The sequence below is a fragment of the Vombatus ursinus genome, unplaced genomic scaffold (assembly GCF_900497805.2).
Source record: "Vombatus ursinus unplaced genomic scaffold, bare-nosed wombat genome assembly UNPS02014174.1, whole genome shotgun sequence".
In the NCBI taxonomy this organism is placed as follows: domain Eukaryota; kingdom Metazoa; phylum Chordata; class Mammalia; order Diprotodontia; family Vombatidae; genus Vombatus; species Vombatus ursinus.
In genome coordinates this window covers 520,370-540,953 of record NW_020953952.1, presented here as the reverse complement: position 1 = coordinate 540,953, position 20,584 = coordinate 520,370, and the positions used below count along the sequence as shown (strand labels likewise).

The following is a 20,584-nucleotide window of genomic DNA, read 5'->3' as shown; positions in this document are numbered from 1 at the left end:
TTCATTTTGAAATCAAATCTTAATTAAGAACCACCTCTCACATGAGATTTATCCTAATCTCCTCTCACCACCATCATCCCTTTAGCTACAAGGGCCTCTTCCCACAAATTTCCCTCTATTTACTTTGTATATATTTCGAATATCAATGTGTTTTCCCTATAGAATGTAAGTTTCCCTGTAGAATGTAAGCCCTTCTTAAACTTTTTCTTTGTATCCTAAGGTTCTAGCCAAGTGACTAGAGCATAAATAAACCCTTAATATGAGCTTGTTGACTGATCAACTCCTCTAATTTACTAATAAGTGAGGGTCAATGACAGATACATTAATCATTACACTTTTGGTAGTAATCTCATTTAATCCTCAAAATGGTTTTGTGAATGAGGAAAGAAAGAGGAATTGCCATTATTTGAAGGATGAAGCCAAAAGAGATAGAAGCCTGCCTAAAGCCACACATACTATTAAAGGCACAGTGAGAAGGATGACCCAGGCCTCTTGACTTATCACCCAGTACTCTTTTCACAACACCATTTCTAAGACATTGATTAATTGGAATTAGAAACCATTGAGAATGGGTGGGAGACTTCTGTTCCTTAGTGATTTTAAAGTATGCAGATGCAATTAAAAGATATGTTTTTTTCTTCCCTTGAGAATGATCATTATTTTTAAATCTATGTGGGATTTCATATTTGGGCCCAAAGGGATATGAAAGGCAATAAATAAGTTAAATTTTCATGAATAATCTTGTGCAGAGACAGAAAAATCTGACTTCTAGCAGGCAGGTTAGACAGACGGGGTAAGTCTAGCATCTATATCCTGCCCATATAGATTATTCTCTTATCACACTTGGGGGACATGTGAATAGAATGGATATTTAATCTGGGCAAGATAAAATGACTCTAGGAAAAAAAAAAAGAGAAAAAGATGAGTTCTTAGAGTCTCTGAATATGAATGACCTGAGCCCAGAGTAATCAAAAGGAAGTGAATTAAAGTAGTAGCTGCCTCAGTAGAGAGAAGGGGACATATCCAAGAGATCATGGGAACAAATAAATGCCAAGATTTAGGAACATGTTTGATATATGGGGTGAATTAGATTGAAGAGTAAAGGATGACAATAAGGTTATGAGCTTGGGGTGACCAAGGAGGTTGGTGCTTTTCCTATAATAGTGACATATGGAAAATGTGTGATATTAGGAGAAAAGGCATTAGGGCTTGATTTTCATTTGAGTTTGAAATTATGTTTCCAGGACATCTAGTTTGAAATGCCCAATATGCCATTAGTGATATTAGACTAGACCTCAGTATAGCAAGTAAGGCTCAATATATAGATCTAGGAGGTGAGGTGTATAGACATTTTACTTCCATTTTATGGTATTTGATGAAATCACCAAGTTACAGTGCATAGAGGAAAAAAAAAGTAAAAAAGGACCCTGGACAGAACTTGTGGTATACTCACAGTCAATTTTTGTCTTGATTTCAATGTAAACTCAAAAATAGATCATAAGAAGTGGTAGTCAGAAAGGTAAAAGGAGAATCAAGAGAGACAATAGTCATGAAAAACCAGAGGGGAGAGGGTGGCCAACAGTGATAGAGTTGATAATATTAACTATCCATTTCTCCAGTTTTTTTTTCTGCTTTCCAGAGAACTTCCTCACTACAGATGAGGTCAGGTATGGCAGGAATGTGCAAGAGGATAAGAATTGAGAAAAGATTATTAGATTTCACAGTTCTGATACTATTGATAATTTATCCAGAGTTAACGAATATTATCTTGTTTCATATACTCTACTTTCTAGCCAAACTGGCCTAGAGTCTATCTCTGACTTTGGCATTCCATCTCTTTCTCACACAAGCTGTGCTTTTGCACAACCTGTTCCATAGGATGGGAATACTGTCTCTCTTCATCTCTTCCTATTTTAATCCTTAGTTTCCTTAAAGGTCTAGTTGACATGCTCTGTCCTATGTGAAGTCTTCCCTGATCTTTCTAATTGTTATTACACATTGTCTCCTCAAATTCAATTCTCTTTCTCTCTCTTTGTCTGTCTCTCTCTGTCTCTGTCTCTGTCTCTTTCTCTCCGTCTCTGTCTCTGTCTCTGTCTTTGTCTCTCTGTCTCTCTCTGTCTCTGTCTCTCTCCAGATATGTATGGATGTACACGTATATACATACCTGCATATATACATAAACATATTGCTTATACTTATTAATATGTTGCTTTTATTGTAAGGTTTCTGTGTACATTGATAGCATGGTAATGACACTCCTAGAAAATTAAGTGGAAAGAAGTATAAGGAAGTCTTACTACTAACTCCACAATTTTTTCATCCCAAATTTTTAATGTGGAATATGAGAAAGATAGAAGTTAAGTAATTTGCCCAAGTTTACAAAGATAAATGTAGGGCCCATGCCAGAATCAAAACTCTCTTGACTCCCAAGTCAGTGGACCTCCCCACCTCCACCTCTTAGAATTTCCATAGTCCTTCAAACTCAATTCCATTGCCACTTCTTTCAGGAAGGTTTTCCTGATTTCCCCAACTGCTAGTCTCCTGAAATTGTGTTTGCTTGTATTTCATATTCACTTATATGTTTTCCTGTTGTTTTTTATGAGAGAACATAATCTACTTAAGGTCAGGGGCTATTTTATACTTTTCTCTGTATCTGCAACATAATATCTAAGAGTGGCTGACACATAGTACACACTAAATAAATGTTTGTGGTTTATTGATTGCTTTTGTTCATTACACATCCTTCCTGATAGTCAGCTACGTCACGCAGTGTAGAGATCACTGGTCCTTAAGTCGGGAAGACCTGAGTTCAAATCCAGCCTCAGTATTTGCTAGCTATGTGACCCTGGACAAGTGACTTAAAGTCTATCTCCCTCAATTTGGGGATGATATAGTGATAATAACAGTATCTACTTCACACATTTGTTGTGAGGATCATGAGATAATATTTGTAAAGCATTTAGCACAGCGTCTAGCCAGCATATAGAAGATGCTTAATAAAAGCTTATCCTTTCCATCCCCTCCAAGTTTTAATTAGGTTGTTAGTGATAATGATGATGATGATAATGATGATGAATAATTCTTTTAGTAGACCTTTAATGTTTACAAAGGGCTTTAAATACCTCATTTATTCAAGCCAGAATCATGGTCTCTTTATGTTCTTTAACATATTCAGTCCAGTGCTTGGTATATAGTGGACAATTTATGGTGCTTAAGTTGCTGAATGAAGGAAAAAAAAATCACTAATTTCAAATCTATTAAAAAAACAGCTCAGATACATTAGTACTTTCCCAGTCAGGAGATTGAACCTGTCATTTCATGAGAACTCCATACGTGAGGGAACTGCCTCTCCCAAAGAAGATTGTCATCTTCTCCAAAACCTAGCATTTTGAACTGTTCCTGGAACACTGAGAGTTTAAATAACTTGCTCAGGATCAAGCAGACAGCATGTATCAAACGCAGGATTTGATACAGATCTTCCAGACTTCAAGAGTAATTCTCTATGGATCATGGCATGCCTATTCCTTTTCTCAGGTAGGCAAGAACTAAAGTTGGTTTTTAATAAAAGATCCATTCAAACTACTGAAAGGATTCTAACCAGAGTCTAAGTCACAGAATTAGAAAATATAAAAGCCAGAAGACATTGTTGAGATCATCTGACTCAACCACTTCATTTTAATCCTAGAGACGTGAGGAAACATACTCAAAGTTACACAGTTAGTGAACATCAGAGGCAGAAGGTAAATCCAGTTCTGACTTCAAGTCCAGAACTCTTTCCACCAAATCACTATTATTCTTTTCATCCAGTAAAACATTGGATGGCCAGGGAACAGTACTTCTCCATCTCCAGAGGTACCCCCATTATTTATGTGGCATTTATATTTTTCTTTTCCCACAGATTAAACTCACAGAATAAATGGCAAAATTCAACTTCACGCAAGTGACTGAATTTATTCTCAGAGGTATCACAGATAGTGCAGAGCTCCAGGCACCACTCTTTATACTTTTCTCAGCCATCTACATAGTCACAGTGGTAGGGAACCTTGGCCTAATTATATTAATCAGAATTGACTCTCGACTTCATACACCTATGTACTTTTTCCTTAGTCATTTAGCTTTTGTTGATTTCTGCTATTCCTCAGCCATCACACCCAAGATGGTAGTAAATTTTGTAGTGGAGAAAAATACCATTTCATTCAATGCTTGTGCAACCCAGCTAGGATGTTTTCTGACATTTATGATCACAGAATGTTTCCTTTTAGCATCCATGGCCTATGACCGTTATGTAGCTATCTGTAATCCATTGCTTTACTCACTCATTATGTCTCAGAAAGTCTGCATTCAGTTAGTTGCTGTTCCATATATTTACAGTTTTTTGGTTGCATTGTTCCATACCATTGTCACATTCCGATTATCTTACTGTGGCCCCAATGTCATCAATCATTTTTATTGTGATGATCTTCCCCTCTTGGCCCTGGCCTGCTCAAGCACCCACACAAAAGAGATGTTGACTTTTGCCTTTGCTGGGTTCAACATGATTTGTTCTTCAACGATTGTCCTCATTTCCTATATTTTCATAATTGCTGCCATCTTGCGTATCCGTTCCACAGAGGGCAGACTCAAAGCTTTCTCCACCTGTGGATCCCATATGGTGGCTGTCACCATTTTCTATGGCACATTGATCTTTATGTACCTACAGCCCAAGTCGAGTCACTCCCTAGACACAGACAAAATGGCATCAGTTTTTTACACAGTGGTCATTCCCATGTTGAACCCTCTAATCTACAGTTTAAGGAACAAAGAGGTGAAAGAGGCCCTGAAGAAGGCTCAAGCCCAAGGACATGAAACATTAAAAATGCTTCAGTCCAGAAAGTGAAGAGGATGTTTGAAAAGCAGTTGAGAGAACAAGATTCCCTTGTACTTACATTGCTTTTAATAAGGTTTTTGTCACTCATTCACTGAATCTTTATCACATCAAGACTCTGTCTTGAGAAGGGGTAGGCCTGGTCTTTGCAAAAGGTTACAAGATGTCAGAGATGACAGGACATTCCTGGCCTCAAAATGTTACCCCTATTACTTTCCATTTCAATACTACAAGAAGCCATGGTACTGTTATGAATATTCCCTCCTTTACAACTTAACAGAGAGTCTTAAAGAGCTGTTATGGATAAAAGAATGTCATCAGTCTGTAAGACACATGGTGGTATAGTCAAAAGAGCAGACTGTGTAATTAGAAAATCAAGTAGCAATCCTACCTTTAATGGTTTTAATTGGCCTGACCTAGACAAGTCCCTTAACCTCCTTAGACCTCTGTTTCCTCACCTGTAAAATGGAGGTCAAAACAATTGGTCTTGGGAGAGGTTTCAGGCTCAAATGTAGATCTGTGATCCCCGTGAGCCTGAAGGAAGTGAACTAGGATGAATTTCAAATACAGAAAATGCCAACTGTAGTCATATAACCAATTCTTGATGCGACTCTAGCTTTGGAGAAACTGATGGAGGTTATTCTAACACTGACACTCCTTTAAAAAACTCAGATTGCTTCTATGACCTGATAAGGCAGGAATGAAAGCACACTTGATACTGCTCAGAATCGCCACATCAAAGAATGATTGCTTTTCAGTGAGCCAGAGTCTACTACGAAAAGGCTGATATCCTTGGCTATAATCAGATCCACTTTATGAAAAAGTGCCCCACCAACCCAGGAAATTTTTTGTGAGGAACAAATGAGACAATGAAAGTGAAAATGCTTTTGAAGTATGCCACAGGCAATGAATAAAAAATAAAACCATTATTAACTCCACATAATAGACAAGAGATCAAATTTCATGAATATTTATTATTTTATTGATAAGATTACATGAGGTCAAACTCCTTCTGTCTTGGAAGACATTTTTATAAAGTTTGCTGTCCATGTTAATCTTTTCAGTCACAGGATGATTTGAGAACCTGTGAATCATCAATCATGTATGAGCTTTGAGGTTTCATTTGTGTCTATACTATTTTTGTAATGGTTTTTGGTTTAAAATGAATCAGCCATACAATGTATCAACTTTAATTGTGTCTAGAGGTGTGTTTTTTCCAAGATAGCTGGGGAAAAGTTTAATGGAAATATTTTTATTATGAGATAACATTGTCTATCCCCATTTTTCATTCCTTCTTTCTGAGGTTACCTTCCACTTATAAAAGTGTACATATACACACGAATGCACACATATTATAGGCAGATACAGATATAAATATACAGATTAATCAATAGATATCCATATATATATATATATATATGTATGTGTGTTTGTGTGTGTGTGTGTGTGTGTGTGTGTGTGTTCAGTTTCAGGGGCCATAGTTTAAGGTCATCAGTAAGCTACAGAGCATCCACACAAGGGTTACCAGAGCGTACAATAGTGAAAGGCCTTGGATCCATACCATTTAAGAAGCAATGAAAGAAACTGGGAATACTTACCAGGGAGAAGAGAAATCTCAGAGAAAACCAGGAGTAATGGACAAAATGATAAGGAAGAAAATTTAGGCTTGCAATCAGGATAAATAGCAACAATTATCTAAAAATTAGAGATGTTCAAAATGGAAATTAGCTTCCTCAGGGAGTGGAGAGTTCCCCTCCATTGGAGGTCTTCAAGGGAAGTTGGATATGCCAAAATATAAAAGATGTTTTGAATATGCTTTATTGAAGATTCCCTTTCAAGCATGAGTTAGACTAAGTAGCAATGTGTATTCAATTTCAACTCTGAAATTGAGTGAATTTCTAATTCTGGGTAGACTATCATTATTTTGAACTGGGATCTTCATGACAATTTCAATTGTCATCTATAAACTTCACTAATAATGAGGCATTTTAATGCCAGGTGAATAATGGGGCTTGGTTATGATATAGGTATGAATAGCTGGTCTTCTGAATAGCTGGTATGGTTACCTGAAAGATGGAATAGTATATTTTTCATTCAATTATTTAAATGATGTATATAGATAGAATCATGAAAGTTTAGCTCTGTAAAGGTCCATCAAGTTCATCCAATCTAACATTATCCTTTTACAAATGAGAAAAATGAAGACTTGAGGTTAAGATTCTTGATCAAATCTACAGTTAGTAGTAGAAATTCAAGAAGGAATAAGATTTCTTAAGTCATCTCTTGTTATGTTTTATATTGCACTGGACTGTCTCCTTCAATTTTTAAAGCAACCACAAACAAATAATTTGAATTATTAGTGATATATTTCTGTTCAAATTATGCAAAATTACACAGAAACCCAAGAAATATCAATATCAAAGAACAATGAATTCCTTCATTTTTCTTAAGTGTTATTCTCACTCAAACTATCTCTACCCTCCTCCAAGTTTAAGCAAAGAATGTCATTTGAATATATATTCAAGACATTCCTTGTGTGTGTATGCATGTTTGTATGTATATATGCATATGCATACATACACATATATACACACATACATGTATGTATGTATATACCTGTATGCATATATGTATAGGTATGTGTGTGCATATACAGATACAATATATTCAATATGTATTACATATATGTTCCATATTATGTATTATATATAGCATGTGCATATGTATACATATAGGATGTATGTATGTATGTATGTACATATGTGTGTATGTGTGTATGTATAACCAAAAATTTTCCTGGAGGTCAGCTAGCCTTCAAGACAGTTAAGCATATACAGTTTTCCAAATGGCTTTTCTAATCTTCTAGTACTTTGCCTTGTAGCCTTAAAATCTAGACTAGAGTGGCATTAAGACTTCTGAAACAGTCTGAATACTGAATAAGGGAAGCTTCCAAAATTATTATTCTTCTTAAATATTTATATGCATTTTCAATTACAAGGAACAAATGACTTCTGTGCCTCCAAATGAAGTATTTTTGAATATTCTGGATTATTTCTGGGGATTGGTTGAGTGGCTTTATTTCTTTTTTATCATTTTCAACTCAACTTTCTGTAACTAAGAAGCATTGGGTGCTAAATATCTGGGACTAAGAGCATTTAGGGTGCTCAAATGAGATAGTGGTTTTAAAGCACCTTGAAAGCCTTAAAGTGCTGTATAAATGCCATTTATTATTCACAGTCTATAATACCCAATCCTCTGGTTTGATGATGATTTCGTTCCATGAAATTTCTGCTGTGCTTGTGGTAAACTGAAGCAATGTTGATGGAAAAATACAGGGTGTGCTGGTAAATGATTAATAACTGGTTCTCTCAGGAAAAAAAGTATGCACACACACACTTTATGCATAATTTGTATTATTAATGTTTCTTAAGTCTAGATAATCAAGAAAACAATAAATCAAGCTTTCCAATTTCTGCAGTATAAATGATCACATTGAAAATGTAATAATCTGTTCTTACTATAGGTTGGAATGTGCTCCAGTGCATTTCTACAAATTAACCTAAAGACATAACTTTATCCATTACACTGTAGTTCATAGAATTACAGACTAGCAGTTAGAAGCAGGGGCATGATGGAATCAACTCAAACCTGCTCCTCAGAGCCTATTGTTAAATTTTCAATGTGAGCATTTATGCTTGGGATTTGGAAATTCAACTAATCAGGACTTGAAATGTTGCTTTGTTGATTGTCTACACTTAAGAAAGTGATGAAGAAAATGCTAATAATACAGGTGAACCTTAAAGGTATGTCAACACCAGATGGTGGAGTACAAGCAACAACTTTGCTGAATTATGACAATATTCAGCTCAAAACAACATTAAAATAACTTCTCAAATTGAAATCCAAAGTGGCAGAAGTATGAGAGTTTTGTTTTTGTTTTTGTTTTTTTTGGTTTTGTTTTGGTTTTTTTTTTTGGTTTTGTTTATTTTTACCAGCCCAAGACAACTTAGGCTGGCAGTAGATATCTCTGACACTGAGATAGGGGGATGACCTAGAGCATCATGAAGCAGCACCAGCAGCAGGCTTTAGAGGTAGCAGCAACAACAAAAGCATCAGCAATTTCAGGGGATACTCAGCCTAAAGATGGTAAAGGGATTGTCTAACTGGTTAGAAAGAGATTACAGGGGACTCTTTTCTATCACTGGGTGCAGACATCTTGTATTGTCTATATGCAGTTCAAGGGTGAAGAGGGACACTAGCACTTACGGCCAGAGGTGAACATGGGCAATGGTCACAATGCCAGGTGTAAAAATACTACTTGCACTTTTTCACAAGGGAGCAGGGCCCCTACTTTCACTTTCAATGCAAAAAGGAGCACTAGCACTTGAGTTTTCAGGAAAGCAAAGTCTCTTCCTTGGTAAAGACCAGAGCACAAGTGAGGAGAGAAGTGGCCATACTTCTCCTTGAATCATACCATGTTAGAAGCACTAAAAACTCACAGAACACCATAACTTGCTCTAAAAACAGCAGCATGAAAATTGTGAAGTTTGGGACAGTGCCCCTTGACTACAAGGTCCAGATTCCAGCTTTAACATAAAGCTAAAAGTCAAGAAATAGTATCAAAATTTATCAAACAACAACAACAAAAAAAGAACCTTACCATAAAAATTTGCTAGGGTGACAACTAAGATCAAGACACAAACTAGGAAGAAGCCAATGAAATAAAAAAAACAACTTCAAGCAACACCTCAAAAAATATGTAAATTAGAGAAAAACTCAATAAAAATTCCTATAACATACCTACAAAACCCAACAACAAGAGATAGAAAGAAGAGTGCCATTTAAAACAACTGCAGACATTATAAAATACTTGGTAGTCCACCTTCCAAGACAAACCCAGGGAATATATGAAGACAATTGTATATCACTTTTCACAGTATTAAAGACATCTAAACAATTTAAGAAATATTAATCATTTATGAGTAGACTAAATCAATATAATAAAAATAATATTTCTACCTAAGTTAATTTAGTTATTCATCACCATGCTAATCAAAGTACCAAGGAATTATTTTATAGAGCTAAGAAAATTAATAACAAAATTATTTGAAAGAAAAAAGGTCAATAATATCAAGAGAGTCAGTGAAAAAATGTATGATGGAATGTGGCTTAGAAGCATTAGATTTCAAATTGTATTACAGATCAATAATCTTCAGAACAATATGGTACTGGTTAAGATATAGAATTCTGAATCAGTGGACTAGATTAGATATATAATGAACTGTAGTAAATGATCGTAATAATCTCGTATTAAATATTGTCAAAGTTTTTAGTGTAAGAACTAACCATTTGACAAAAATTTCTGAGAAAACTAGAAAGCAGTTTGGAAGAAACTAGTCATAGACCAACATTTCACACCATGTACCACTAAGGTCAAAATGAATAAACAAGTTAGACATAAACGGGGATATCATAAGTAAATTAGGGAAGCATAAAGAAATGTACCTGTCAGATTATTGGGACAGGAAAAAGTTTTTGACCAAACAAAACATTTTGCAACAAGTTTCTCTGATATAGGTCTTATCTCCCAAATATGTAGGGAATTGAGCCAAATTTTTAAAAGATAAGAGCAATTACCCAGTTGATAAGTGGTCAAAAGATATGAATAGACAGTTTTCAGAAGAAAAAACAAAAGCTATCAATAGTCCTATAAAATATTCTAAATCACTACTGATTAAAGAAATAAAAATCAAAACAACCCTGAGGTCTACTTCATACCTATCAGATTAGTTAGCATTACAGAAAAGGAAAATGACAAATATCGGAAAGGATGTAGAAAAAAATAGGATACTAATGTATCATTGGTCGATTTTTTAACTACTCCAATCATTCTGGAGAATAATGTGGAACTACACCCAGAGGCATATAAAACGGTTCATATCCTTTGATCCAGCAATACCACTACTAGGTCTGTATCCCAAAGACATAAAAGAAAAGGGAAAAGGACGTATTTGTACAAAAAAAATATTTATGGCCACTCTTTTGCTGGTGGCAAATAATCGAAAATTGAAGGGATGCCCTTCAATTGTGGAATGGCTAAACAAGTTGTATCATATGATGGTGATGGAATACTCTTGTTCTGTAAGAAATGATGAGCAGGATGTTTGCAAAAAAAACCAAAACAAAACAAAACTGGGAAGACTTATCTGAACTGATGTAAAGTGAAGTAAACAGAACACGGTACATAGTAATAGCAATATTGTAAAGATGATCAATTGTGAAAGACTTAGATACTCTAATCAAGACAATGGTCTAAGACAATTCCAAAAAATGCATGATGGAAAATGCTATCCATCTTCAGATAGAGAACTTATCAATTCTGAGTTCATATTGAAGCATATTTTCCTTTTTTTATTGCTTTCATGTCTATTTTCTATTGCAATGTGGTTAATAAAGAAATGTTTTGCATGATTTCACATGTGTAATCTATATTAATTGTCTTCTCAATGAGGGTTGAGAGGCAGGAAGTAAATAGAATTTGAAACTCAAAATTTATAAAAACTGAATGAAATGTATTTACATGTTAGTGGGAAATAGTTAACAAAATAAATAAACATATATTAAAAGCAATGAACTTACAAATTTGTTCTCCTGTCACCACAAACCATTCTGCTTCAATATATCCAAGTCATTCTAGGTTTTAATGAGAACCCCTACCTTTTCATTTCTAATGACACAATAATATTCCATTAAATCATATACCATATGACTAAGAATTGGAAATCAAAGGGATGCCCACCATTTGGGGAAACACTAAACAAGCTGTGGCATATGATTGAGATGGAATATTATTATGCTATGAGAAAGGACAAGAAGGATGATTTCAGAAATCCTGGAAATAATTACATGAACTGATACAAAGTGAACCAGAACCAAGAAAATGTTGTATGTAGTAACAGCAAAATTGTTAAATGAACAATTATGAATGACAACTATTCTCAGCAATACAATGATACAAGACTATCCCCAAGAACTAAGGATGAAGCATACTATCCACCTCCAGAGAAAGAACTGATATTGTTTGAATACAGACTGAAGCATGTTATTTTTTTTCATTTTCTTTCACTTTTTTCCCTTTATTTTAGCCTTCTTGTACAACATGATTAATGTGGAAATGTTTTAAATGATTGCACATGTACAACCTATAACTGCTTACCCTCTCAAGGAGGGAGGAGGTGAAGAAAGGTGGAAAAGGGAAATAGAATTTGGAACTCAAAACTTTTTTTTAAACATAAAAATTGTTTTAATAGATAATTGGGGATATATATATATATATATATATGAAATTTTAAAATTAAAATAACATATACCATGATTTGCTCAGCTATTCAAAATTTATCATATGGACAATCCATCAGTTTCCAGTTGTTGGTTTTTCTTGTTGTTGTTGGTTTGTTTGTTTTTTTCTCCTTTTTTTTCTTTTTAGGCAATTGGGGTTAAGTGACTTGCCCAAAGTCACACAGCTAGTAAGTGTCAAGTGATTGGTCTGAGGCCGGATCAGACCTCAGGTCTTCCTGACTTTAGGGCCAGTGTTCTATCCACTGTGCCACAAACCCAGTTGTTTTTCCCCCACAAAAGAGATGTTATAAATATTTGGTTACCTTTTTTTTTTCTTTATTTGACATTTTTTTGGGAGGTAGGGGTGGGGATGTTTTATGCCTGTCAGGGTTATTGCTGGGTTATAATATGTTTTGGGTTCAGTGACTTTAGGGGAATACAGAATATCTGTATCAATCCACTACTCTATTAACAATAAATTGCCCTGTCCATTTTCTCATAGCACCTTGAAAATGTATCATTTTCTAACCACTTGACCAAACTGATGAGTGTGAGGTATGAAATTAAGGTTGTTTTAATTTATATTTCCCTAATTATTTACTGTCTTAGAGAAACAAATAACTTGGATATCTTCCCTTGAGAGTTGCTAGTTCTCCTTTTTTAATCATTATCAAGTAGGGAATGATTCTTATTCTTATAAATGTTGTCATTCCATCTTCCACATTTGCATAAGAGGTACCTACCCCAATACCAAAAATGTATTCTAAATCTCTAAATTCCTTGTCTTCAAGGCTCAGCTCAGGCAGCATTTTTTTGGAAGCTTTCTTGACACTGATCACCTTGATTCTCTCTTCTCTCCTCTCCTCCCCTCCCCTTCCCTCCCCTCCTTGTCTCGTCTCATCTTGTCTCTTCTCTCTCTCTCTCAATATCATTTATATATGTGTAATATTCTGTTATAATAATTAGCACTTGTAAGTCTAGGGGAGAAATATAATGATACCCAAGGCTTACATGGTATGCTCCTCTTTGACTTCAGGGAGTTGATTGTAGATGATATGTTTAAAGTTGAAATAACCACTCCAAGCCTCCAGTTAAGAAAATGCCTAGCATTTAGGAAGAGGCTTTGTTGCCTAACTTTTCACTTATATCTATCTCCAGTTAGCTCTTGGCTTCTTTATGGTTGAGGTTACTGGAAATGTTTGGGTAACAAAACAGCAGGTTATATTATAGTGTCTGTGGATAGACAGGCGCCAGGAGGGGAAGTTGGGAAGAAAGCAAATCTCTTTTTCTCCCAGTATCTATCTTAGTCTGTGTATTTAGCTCCAATTTCCTATAAAAATCATGGTTTTCCTCAATATCTCCTTCCCCTGCCCCAGCTCAGTGCTATGTTTATTCCTCCAAGAAATGCTGGAATGTAACACTTGCTCAAATTCTCTCAAGTGAAATTCTTCTCAACTTGCTTGATAATCTACAGATGATCCCTGGTGCATGGCCATGTCTCCTGTGAATTTCTCTTGGAGGTACCCCAATGATGGAAATCCTCTCCCTCCTCCTCTCCGTCTCCTGGCATCTTTGGCTTCCTTCAAGTCTAAATAAATATCTAACCTTCTACGATAAGATTAATGTTAGTGCCTTTCTTCTATAAATATTTTCAACTTATCCTTTATAGATATATAGGTATTGACACACATAGACACATACATACAGATAAGAGATGGATGGATATTGTTTGTATATAGTCACTTACATATCATATTCTCCATTAAAGTATGAGCTCCTTGAGAACAGGGATTGTTTTTGCTGAGAATTTTTGCCTTTCTTGTACCTCTAGCCCTTAGCACAGTACATGACACATAGTAGGAGCTTAAGAAATGCTCATTGACTTGAAGATAACTTTCTAATCAGAAGAACATTTCAACTTCCTCTAATGTTTACGATTGAACATGAAATTTTGAGGTTAAAATATATTTGTATCACTAATATGTAGCATTGTGCCTTCATTATAAAAATTGAACAAATATTTATTGAATCTAAGGATGCATTATTAAATTGAACAATTTCTTCATTTGTAATAAATTCATGCAGTGATGGCATTTGTATAGCACCCTCCTTATAACAACCCTGTGAAGTGTGTAGTGAAAATATTAATACTTCCAATTTAAAAATGAGGGAAATGAGGTTCTGAGAGTTAAAAAATGTGTTACTATAATCACTGAGTTTGTGTCTAAACCAAGATTTAAACCCTCATCTCTTGCTTAAAAGTCCAGAATGCTATGAAGTATATAGTATTGTGGAACTCACTTTCCTTACAACTTTCTGCAAGGCATTTTTCACCTCCTTGTTCCTCAGGATGGGGAGATGACAGAGTTCATCATGGGAATGACACTATGTAGAATTGTATTACAACTGTAATTAAGGTAAACTGAGGCAGTTTGTTTGTTAAATTTATTGTTAAAGTTCTAATTTATCAATAAATTGGTTTTTAGTTTCCCCAGCAAAGGGAAGATATTGCTATGGGTCCGAAGACACTTCTCATAACTTTTAGGGAAGTACAGAACAAAGAACAGAATTGGGTAGGTGGAGAAGACAATGTGATTGGTTGCAGTCTAGACACCATCTTGGGGGTGGGGACAACATGATTGGTTGCATCAAGGAAAACAGAACAAAGGTCAATTATGATGTGACAAGAAATAATTTATCTTTGTTCTGCTGAACCACTTCTCACAATAATGTTTTTTTCCTTGAAAATTAATTTATTTTTAGTTTTCAACATTCATTCCATAAGACTTTGAGTTTTAAATTTTCTTCCCCTCCCACTACTCTCCCAACCCCACTCAAGATGGTGTGCAATTTGATATATGCTCTATTTATACATCCATATTAAGCATATTTTCCCATGAGTTGTGATGTAAAGAACAATTAAAACTAATGGGAGGAACCATGAAAATGAAGCAATAAAACAAAACCACCAGGGAAAGGAGAACAAATAGTAAGCTTCCATCTGCATTCAGACTTCATAGATCTTTCTCTGGATGTGGATAGCAATTTCCATCCTGAGCCTTTTGGAGGTGTCCTAGATTTTTGCATTGCTGTGAAGAGTCATGTCTACCAAAGTCAGTCATCACAAAAGGTGGCTGTTACTGGGTTCTGTGTTACAATGTTCTGGTTCTGCTTATTTCACTATACATCAGTTCATCTAAGTCTTTTTTTTAATTCTTTATTAATTAATTTATTTTTATTCATCAATAATCACTTCCACAAGCTTTTGAGTTTTAAATGTTTCTCATCCCCTTCCATCTCCCTCCCCAAGATGGTGCAAAATCTCATATAGGCTATACATATACATTCCTATTAAACCTATTTTCACATTAGTGATGTTGTCAGGAAGATTTAGAACCAAAAGGAGAAACCACAAGAAAGAGAAAATGAAACAGAAGAAAAAATAGCAAATAGCAAACCAAAAGGAGTAACCACAAGAAAGAGAAAACAAAACAGAAGAAAAAATAGCAAATAGCAAAAAAAAATAGCAAAAAATAGCAAAAAAAATAAAAGAAAGAAAAAGTTTGCATTGAAACTTCATAGCTCTTTTTTTGTATGTGGATAGCATTTTCCTTCATGAGAGTTTTGGAGATGTCTTAAATCCTTGCTTTGCTGAGACTATGACTAGACTATTACTACAGAAGGCTTTAATTTCTTCATCTGAAAACTTCCTACTCATATCCTTTGACCATTTATAAACTGGGAAATGACTTATATTCTTATAAATTTGACTTAATTCGCTATATATTTTAGAAATGAGGCCCTTATCAGAGACATTGGTTGTAGAAATTCTTTCCCAATTTTCTATTTGCCCTCTAATCTTGATTGCATTAACTTTGCAAAAACTTTTCAATTTAATGTAATCAAAATTATCCATTCTAAACAATGGTGATTTAGAATATTTTTATATGACTATAGATAGCTTCAGCTTCTTCCTCTTAAAATTGCCTGTTCATATCCTTTGACCATTTATCAACTGGGGAAAGACTTGTATTCTTATAAATTTGACTTTATCAGAGACACTGGTTGTGAAAAATCTTTCCCAGTTTTCTTCTTCCTTCCTAATCTTGGTTGCATTGGCTTTGTTTGTGCAGAAATTTTTCAATTTAATGTAATTAAAATTATACTTTTGCATTTCATAATATTCTCTATCACTTGTTTGTTCATAAATTCCTCCCTTCTCCCTAGATCTGAAAGGTAAACTCCTCCTTGCTCTTGTAGTTTGCTTAGAGTATCAGTCTATATATCTAAATCATGTATCCATTTTTTCTTTATCTTGGTACAGAGTGTAAGATGTTGGTCTATAGCCAGGTTCTGCCATACAATTTCCCAGTTTTCCTAGCAGTTTTTATTAAATAGTGATTTCTTATCCCAGAAGCTAGAGTCTTTGGCTCTATCAAATAGTAGATTAGTATAGTCATTGGTTCTTTTGTCTTGCATAGCTAAACTGTTCCACCGATCCACCACTTTTTTTCTTAGCCACTACCAAGTAGTTTTGATGATTGCTCCTTTATAATGCAATTTAAGATCTGGTATAGCTAGGCCACCTTCTTTTTCCCTTCTTTTCATTATTTCCCTTGATATTCTGGACTTTTTGTTCTTCCAGATGAATTTTGTTACTGTTTGTTTTTCCTAATTCTATAAACTATTTTGATAGTTTGATTGGTATGGCACTGAATAACTAAATTAATTTAGGAAGAATTGTCATTTTTATTATATTAGCTCGCCCTACCCATGAGCAACCGATTTTTTTTTCAATTATTTAGATCTGATTTTGTGTGAAAAGTATTTTGTAATTGTGTTCATATAGTTCCTGGTTTTGTTTTGGCAGGTAGACTCCTAAATATTTTATAATGTCTGCAGTAATTTTAAATGGAATTTCTCTTTCTATATCTCACTGCTGGACTTTGTTAGTAATATATAGAAATGCTGATGATTTATGTGGATTTATTTTATATCCTGCAACTTTGCTAAATTTGTTTATTATTTCAAGTATTTTTTACTTGATTCTCTAGGATTCTCTAAGTACTCCATTATATCATCTGCAAAAAGTGATAGTTTTGTTTCTTCTTTGCCTATTCTACTTCTGTCAATTTCTTTTTCTTCTCTAATTGCTACAGCTAACATTTTTAGCACTGTATTGAATAACAGTGATGATAATGGACATCCTAGTTTCACCCCCGACCTTAATGGAAATGTTTCTAGCTTATCCCCATTACATATAATGCTTGCTGATGGTTTTTGATAGAACAGAATAATGTTTTAAAGGTATAAAATAAAATACATAAGATTTTCATAACCTATATTTTTTAAAATATATTTTAAAAAAATCTAAGAGCCCTTAAAATTTATTCTATGAACCTCACATTTAGAATCCCTGGATTCGATGATCTCTAAGGTCTTGTCTGGCTCTAACATTCTATGCCTTAAGGTTCATAGTAGCTCCAAAAGCTTAGCTTCTAAAGCCCACCCCTATTTGCTTTTAGATACATAGCCTTGGGTTGGTCATTGAAACTTTGGAACTTCCCTCAGCTATAAAATGGTAGCACTTTTCCTCCCTTAATTCCAAATTAAGAACCTCAATGTAAACAGTGAAAATTCTTCAACTATCCTTCACTTATCTAAATTAGTTAATGATTTATTAGGACATTAAATATTGATTATTATTCATTTGATGTTTTTTGTATGTGGCAAAGTGCCTTGATCTTAGAAGGCTTATTAAAACAAATAGATTGACTTGATTTATACATGTCCTAATATAATGTATTTGTTAATATAAGTATAATCTATTTTATCTTGGAACACACTTTCCCCAAAACTTTTTGTAGGGCTCTTTTCACCTCCTTGTTACTAAGACTATAGATGAGGGGGTTCAACATAGGGATCATTACTGTGTAGAACACAGAGGCTACCTTATCAGTATCCAAGGAATGGTTTGATTTGGGTTTCAGATAAGTGAAGATTACTGTTCCATAAAGCATGATGAGGGAGACCATATGAGAAGCACAGGTTGAGAATGCCTTCTGTTTCCCTTTAGCAGAATTGATCCTCAGGATGGTAAGGAAGATGAATAGAAAAGAGACAAGGACAATCAGCAGAGAAAGAAGTGTGTTGACACCAGCAAAGATAAATATCAGTAGCTCTTGGATGTAAGTATCAGAACAGGCCAAGGCAACCAAAGGAACATCATCACAATAAAAGTGATTAATTACATTAGAGGCACAAAAGGATAAGTGGAATGTAACAATGGTCTGTAGAATTCCAACACACAAGCCATAAGTATAAGTGCTTGCAACCATTGGGATACAAGCTTTTTGAGACATGACTACTTTATAGAGTAGGGGATTGCAGATGGCCACATAGCGGTCATAGGCCATGATTGAGAGGAGGAAGACCTCACAAACTACAAATGTAATGAAAGTGCACATCTGAGTGGCACATCCAATGAAGGATATCCTTTTAACCTTTTGCATGAAGTTCACCAGCATGTTTGGGGTGATAGAGGAAGTGTAGCAGAAGTCAACGAAAGCCAGATGACTGAGGAAAAAGTACATAGGGGTGTGAAGTTGAGGACTGATCTGGATTAAGACAATCAAGCCTAGGTTTCCCACAGCACTGATCACATAAATCATTAGAAAGATACCCAAGAGGAAAGGCTGGAGCTCTGTATTATCTGTGAGACCTACAAGAATGAACTCAGTCAATATTGAGTGATTGCTTTTAGCCATAGAATGACTCAGTAGAGCAAGAGTATGCTGAGTTATCTTGGTTTCTGTTAGAGTTCAGGAGATATCAGGATATGCCTGCTAATCATCTCTCACTTTCTGGTACACATGATAATGTCCTTTACCTGAACTAAGAGCTATACTCTGCATTTCAACCCTGGGCAACTTACTCCTTGTGGACATTTCAATCAGGTATCTTTTCAAGTCACCTGCAGAAGGAAAGAAAGAAAAGAAAGGGAAGAAAAAAAGAAAGAGAGGATTAGAGAAAGGGAGGGAGGAAGAGGAGAGAGAATGTATATATAGAATATATATGGAATAGATGTATATGCACACATATATACACACACATATATTTGAAAAGAGATAATGTATATGTGGAAGAGAGAAAGAGAAAGAGAGAGAGAGAGAGAGAGAGAGAGAGAGAGAGAGAGAGAGAGAGAGGAGTTACATCTTATAAGAAAAAAAAATATTCTTGATGCCATTGTACTCCACCTTCTGGCCAATAAGAAACTTCCCGTGATTGGAAAATTAATGTTAGAACCAGAAGGGATTTTAGTTATAATGCAGGCCCACACCCTCATTTTACAGATTAAGAAAGTTCAGACATTTAAAATATTGTATCAACATTTGTTCAATAGCAAAAGGCAGATGTGGTATTTGAACCTAGATCTCCTGTACACAAATTTGAAAACCTTTTTTGCTACTCCTTGGAGTGACAGGGAGTAAAAGAGAAACTGTTTGAATCAGCTGTTTAGCTAACTTGGAGTCCATGAGCGTATGCATACAAACATATATGTATATACATTTTATGATATGACAGAAATTAATATTCTGATTTTTACTTTATTGATTTTACAATGTAATTGATTTTATACTGTATTGATTTTTATAATGGTTAGCATCTGCCTGGACTCATTTTACTCAAAACTGCATTCAGAATTGGCTTTAAGGTGTGGTGGAAAGGGAATGAGGTTATAACTCCTGTAATTATCCCCTGGGATAGTTGCTTGCTAATCAGTTTAACCTGGGACTTCAGTTTGTTATCTGTAAAAAACTGACCCAACTTAAGCTGGAGCCCTTTCCCATAAACAATTCTTCTGCACCGACTGTCCTTGTGCATTAGGGGTGATTTGATCTCCAGGGGATGACTAACTGTGGACTAAATGTGTGGTCCTTATTTATGTGCTTCTGATTTTCTAGTCAAGATTATTAAAGGCATTTGAGGTCCATGAAGCAATTAGCATTCCTTTATTGTAGGAGAAGAACATAATCAATCACACCTGACAGGTAACACATCTTGCCCAGCTGTAGCCAATTGTAAATCTCCCCAACTATCTGACACCTTCTTTTGTTGCTTCCCAATAAAAATGGTCTTTCCCTTCTCATGGGGGTCACTGTTCTTACCAGTCTGACCCACTTTGTTAAAAACTATATTCATCACTCTTAATAAACTGATTTTGCTAAGAGAAATATTCCTTAGTTTCCTTATTATTGCATTTTCATTGAAATAATGCATATGCGTGTGCGTATATGCTGATAACTATTGCAATATAAGTGGTTTCCTTTTGTAATCTCACATATTTTATTTTATGCAACTAAATCATCATTCTGAGAAAAG

General features: G+C 34.9%; 2 protein-coding genes across 2 annotated transcripts; one reads left to right on the top strand and one right to left on the bottom strand.

Moving 5' to 3' along the window:
- The first annotated feature begins 3,916 nt into the window (after positions 1-3,916).
- LOC114041463 (olfactory receptor 1038) lies at positions 3,917-4,876 on the top strand. The gene has a single exon (XM_027859921.1). The coding sequence runs from the start codon at positions 3,917-3,919 to the stop codon at positions 4,874-4,876; it is 960 nt and encodes a 319-aa protein (XP_027715722.1).
- A 13,151-nt stretch (positions 4,877-18,027) lies between these two features.
- Positions 18,028-18,969, bottom strand: LOC114041502 (olfactory receptor 5AL1-like). Its single transcript, XM_027859962.1, has one exon. The coding sequence runs from the start codon at positions 18,967-18,969 to the stop codon at positions 18,028-18,030; it is 942 nt and encodes a 313-aa protein (XP_027715763.1).
- Between the last annotated feature and the right edge of the window lie 1,615 nt (positions 18,970-20,584).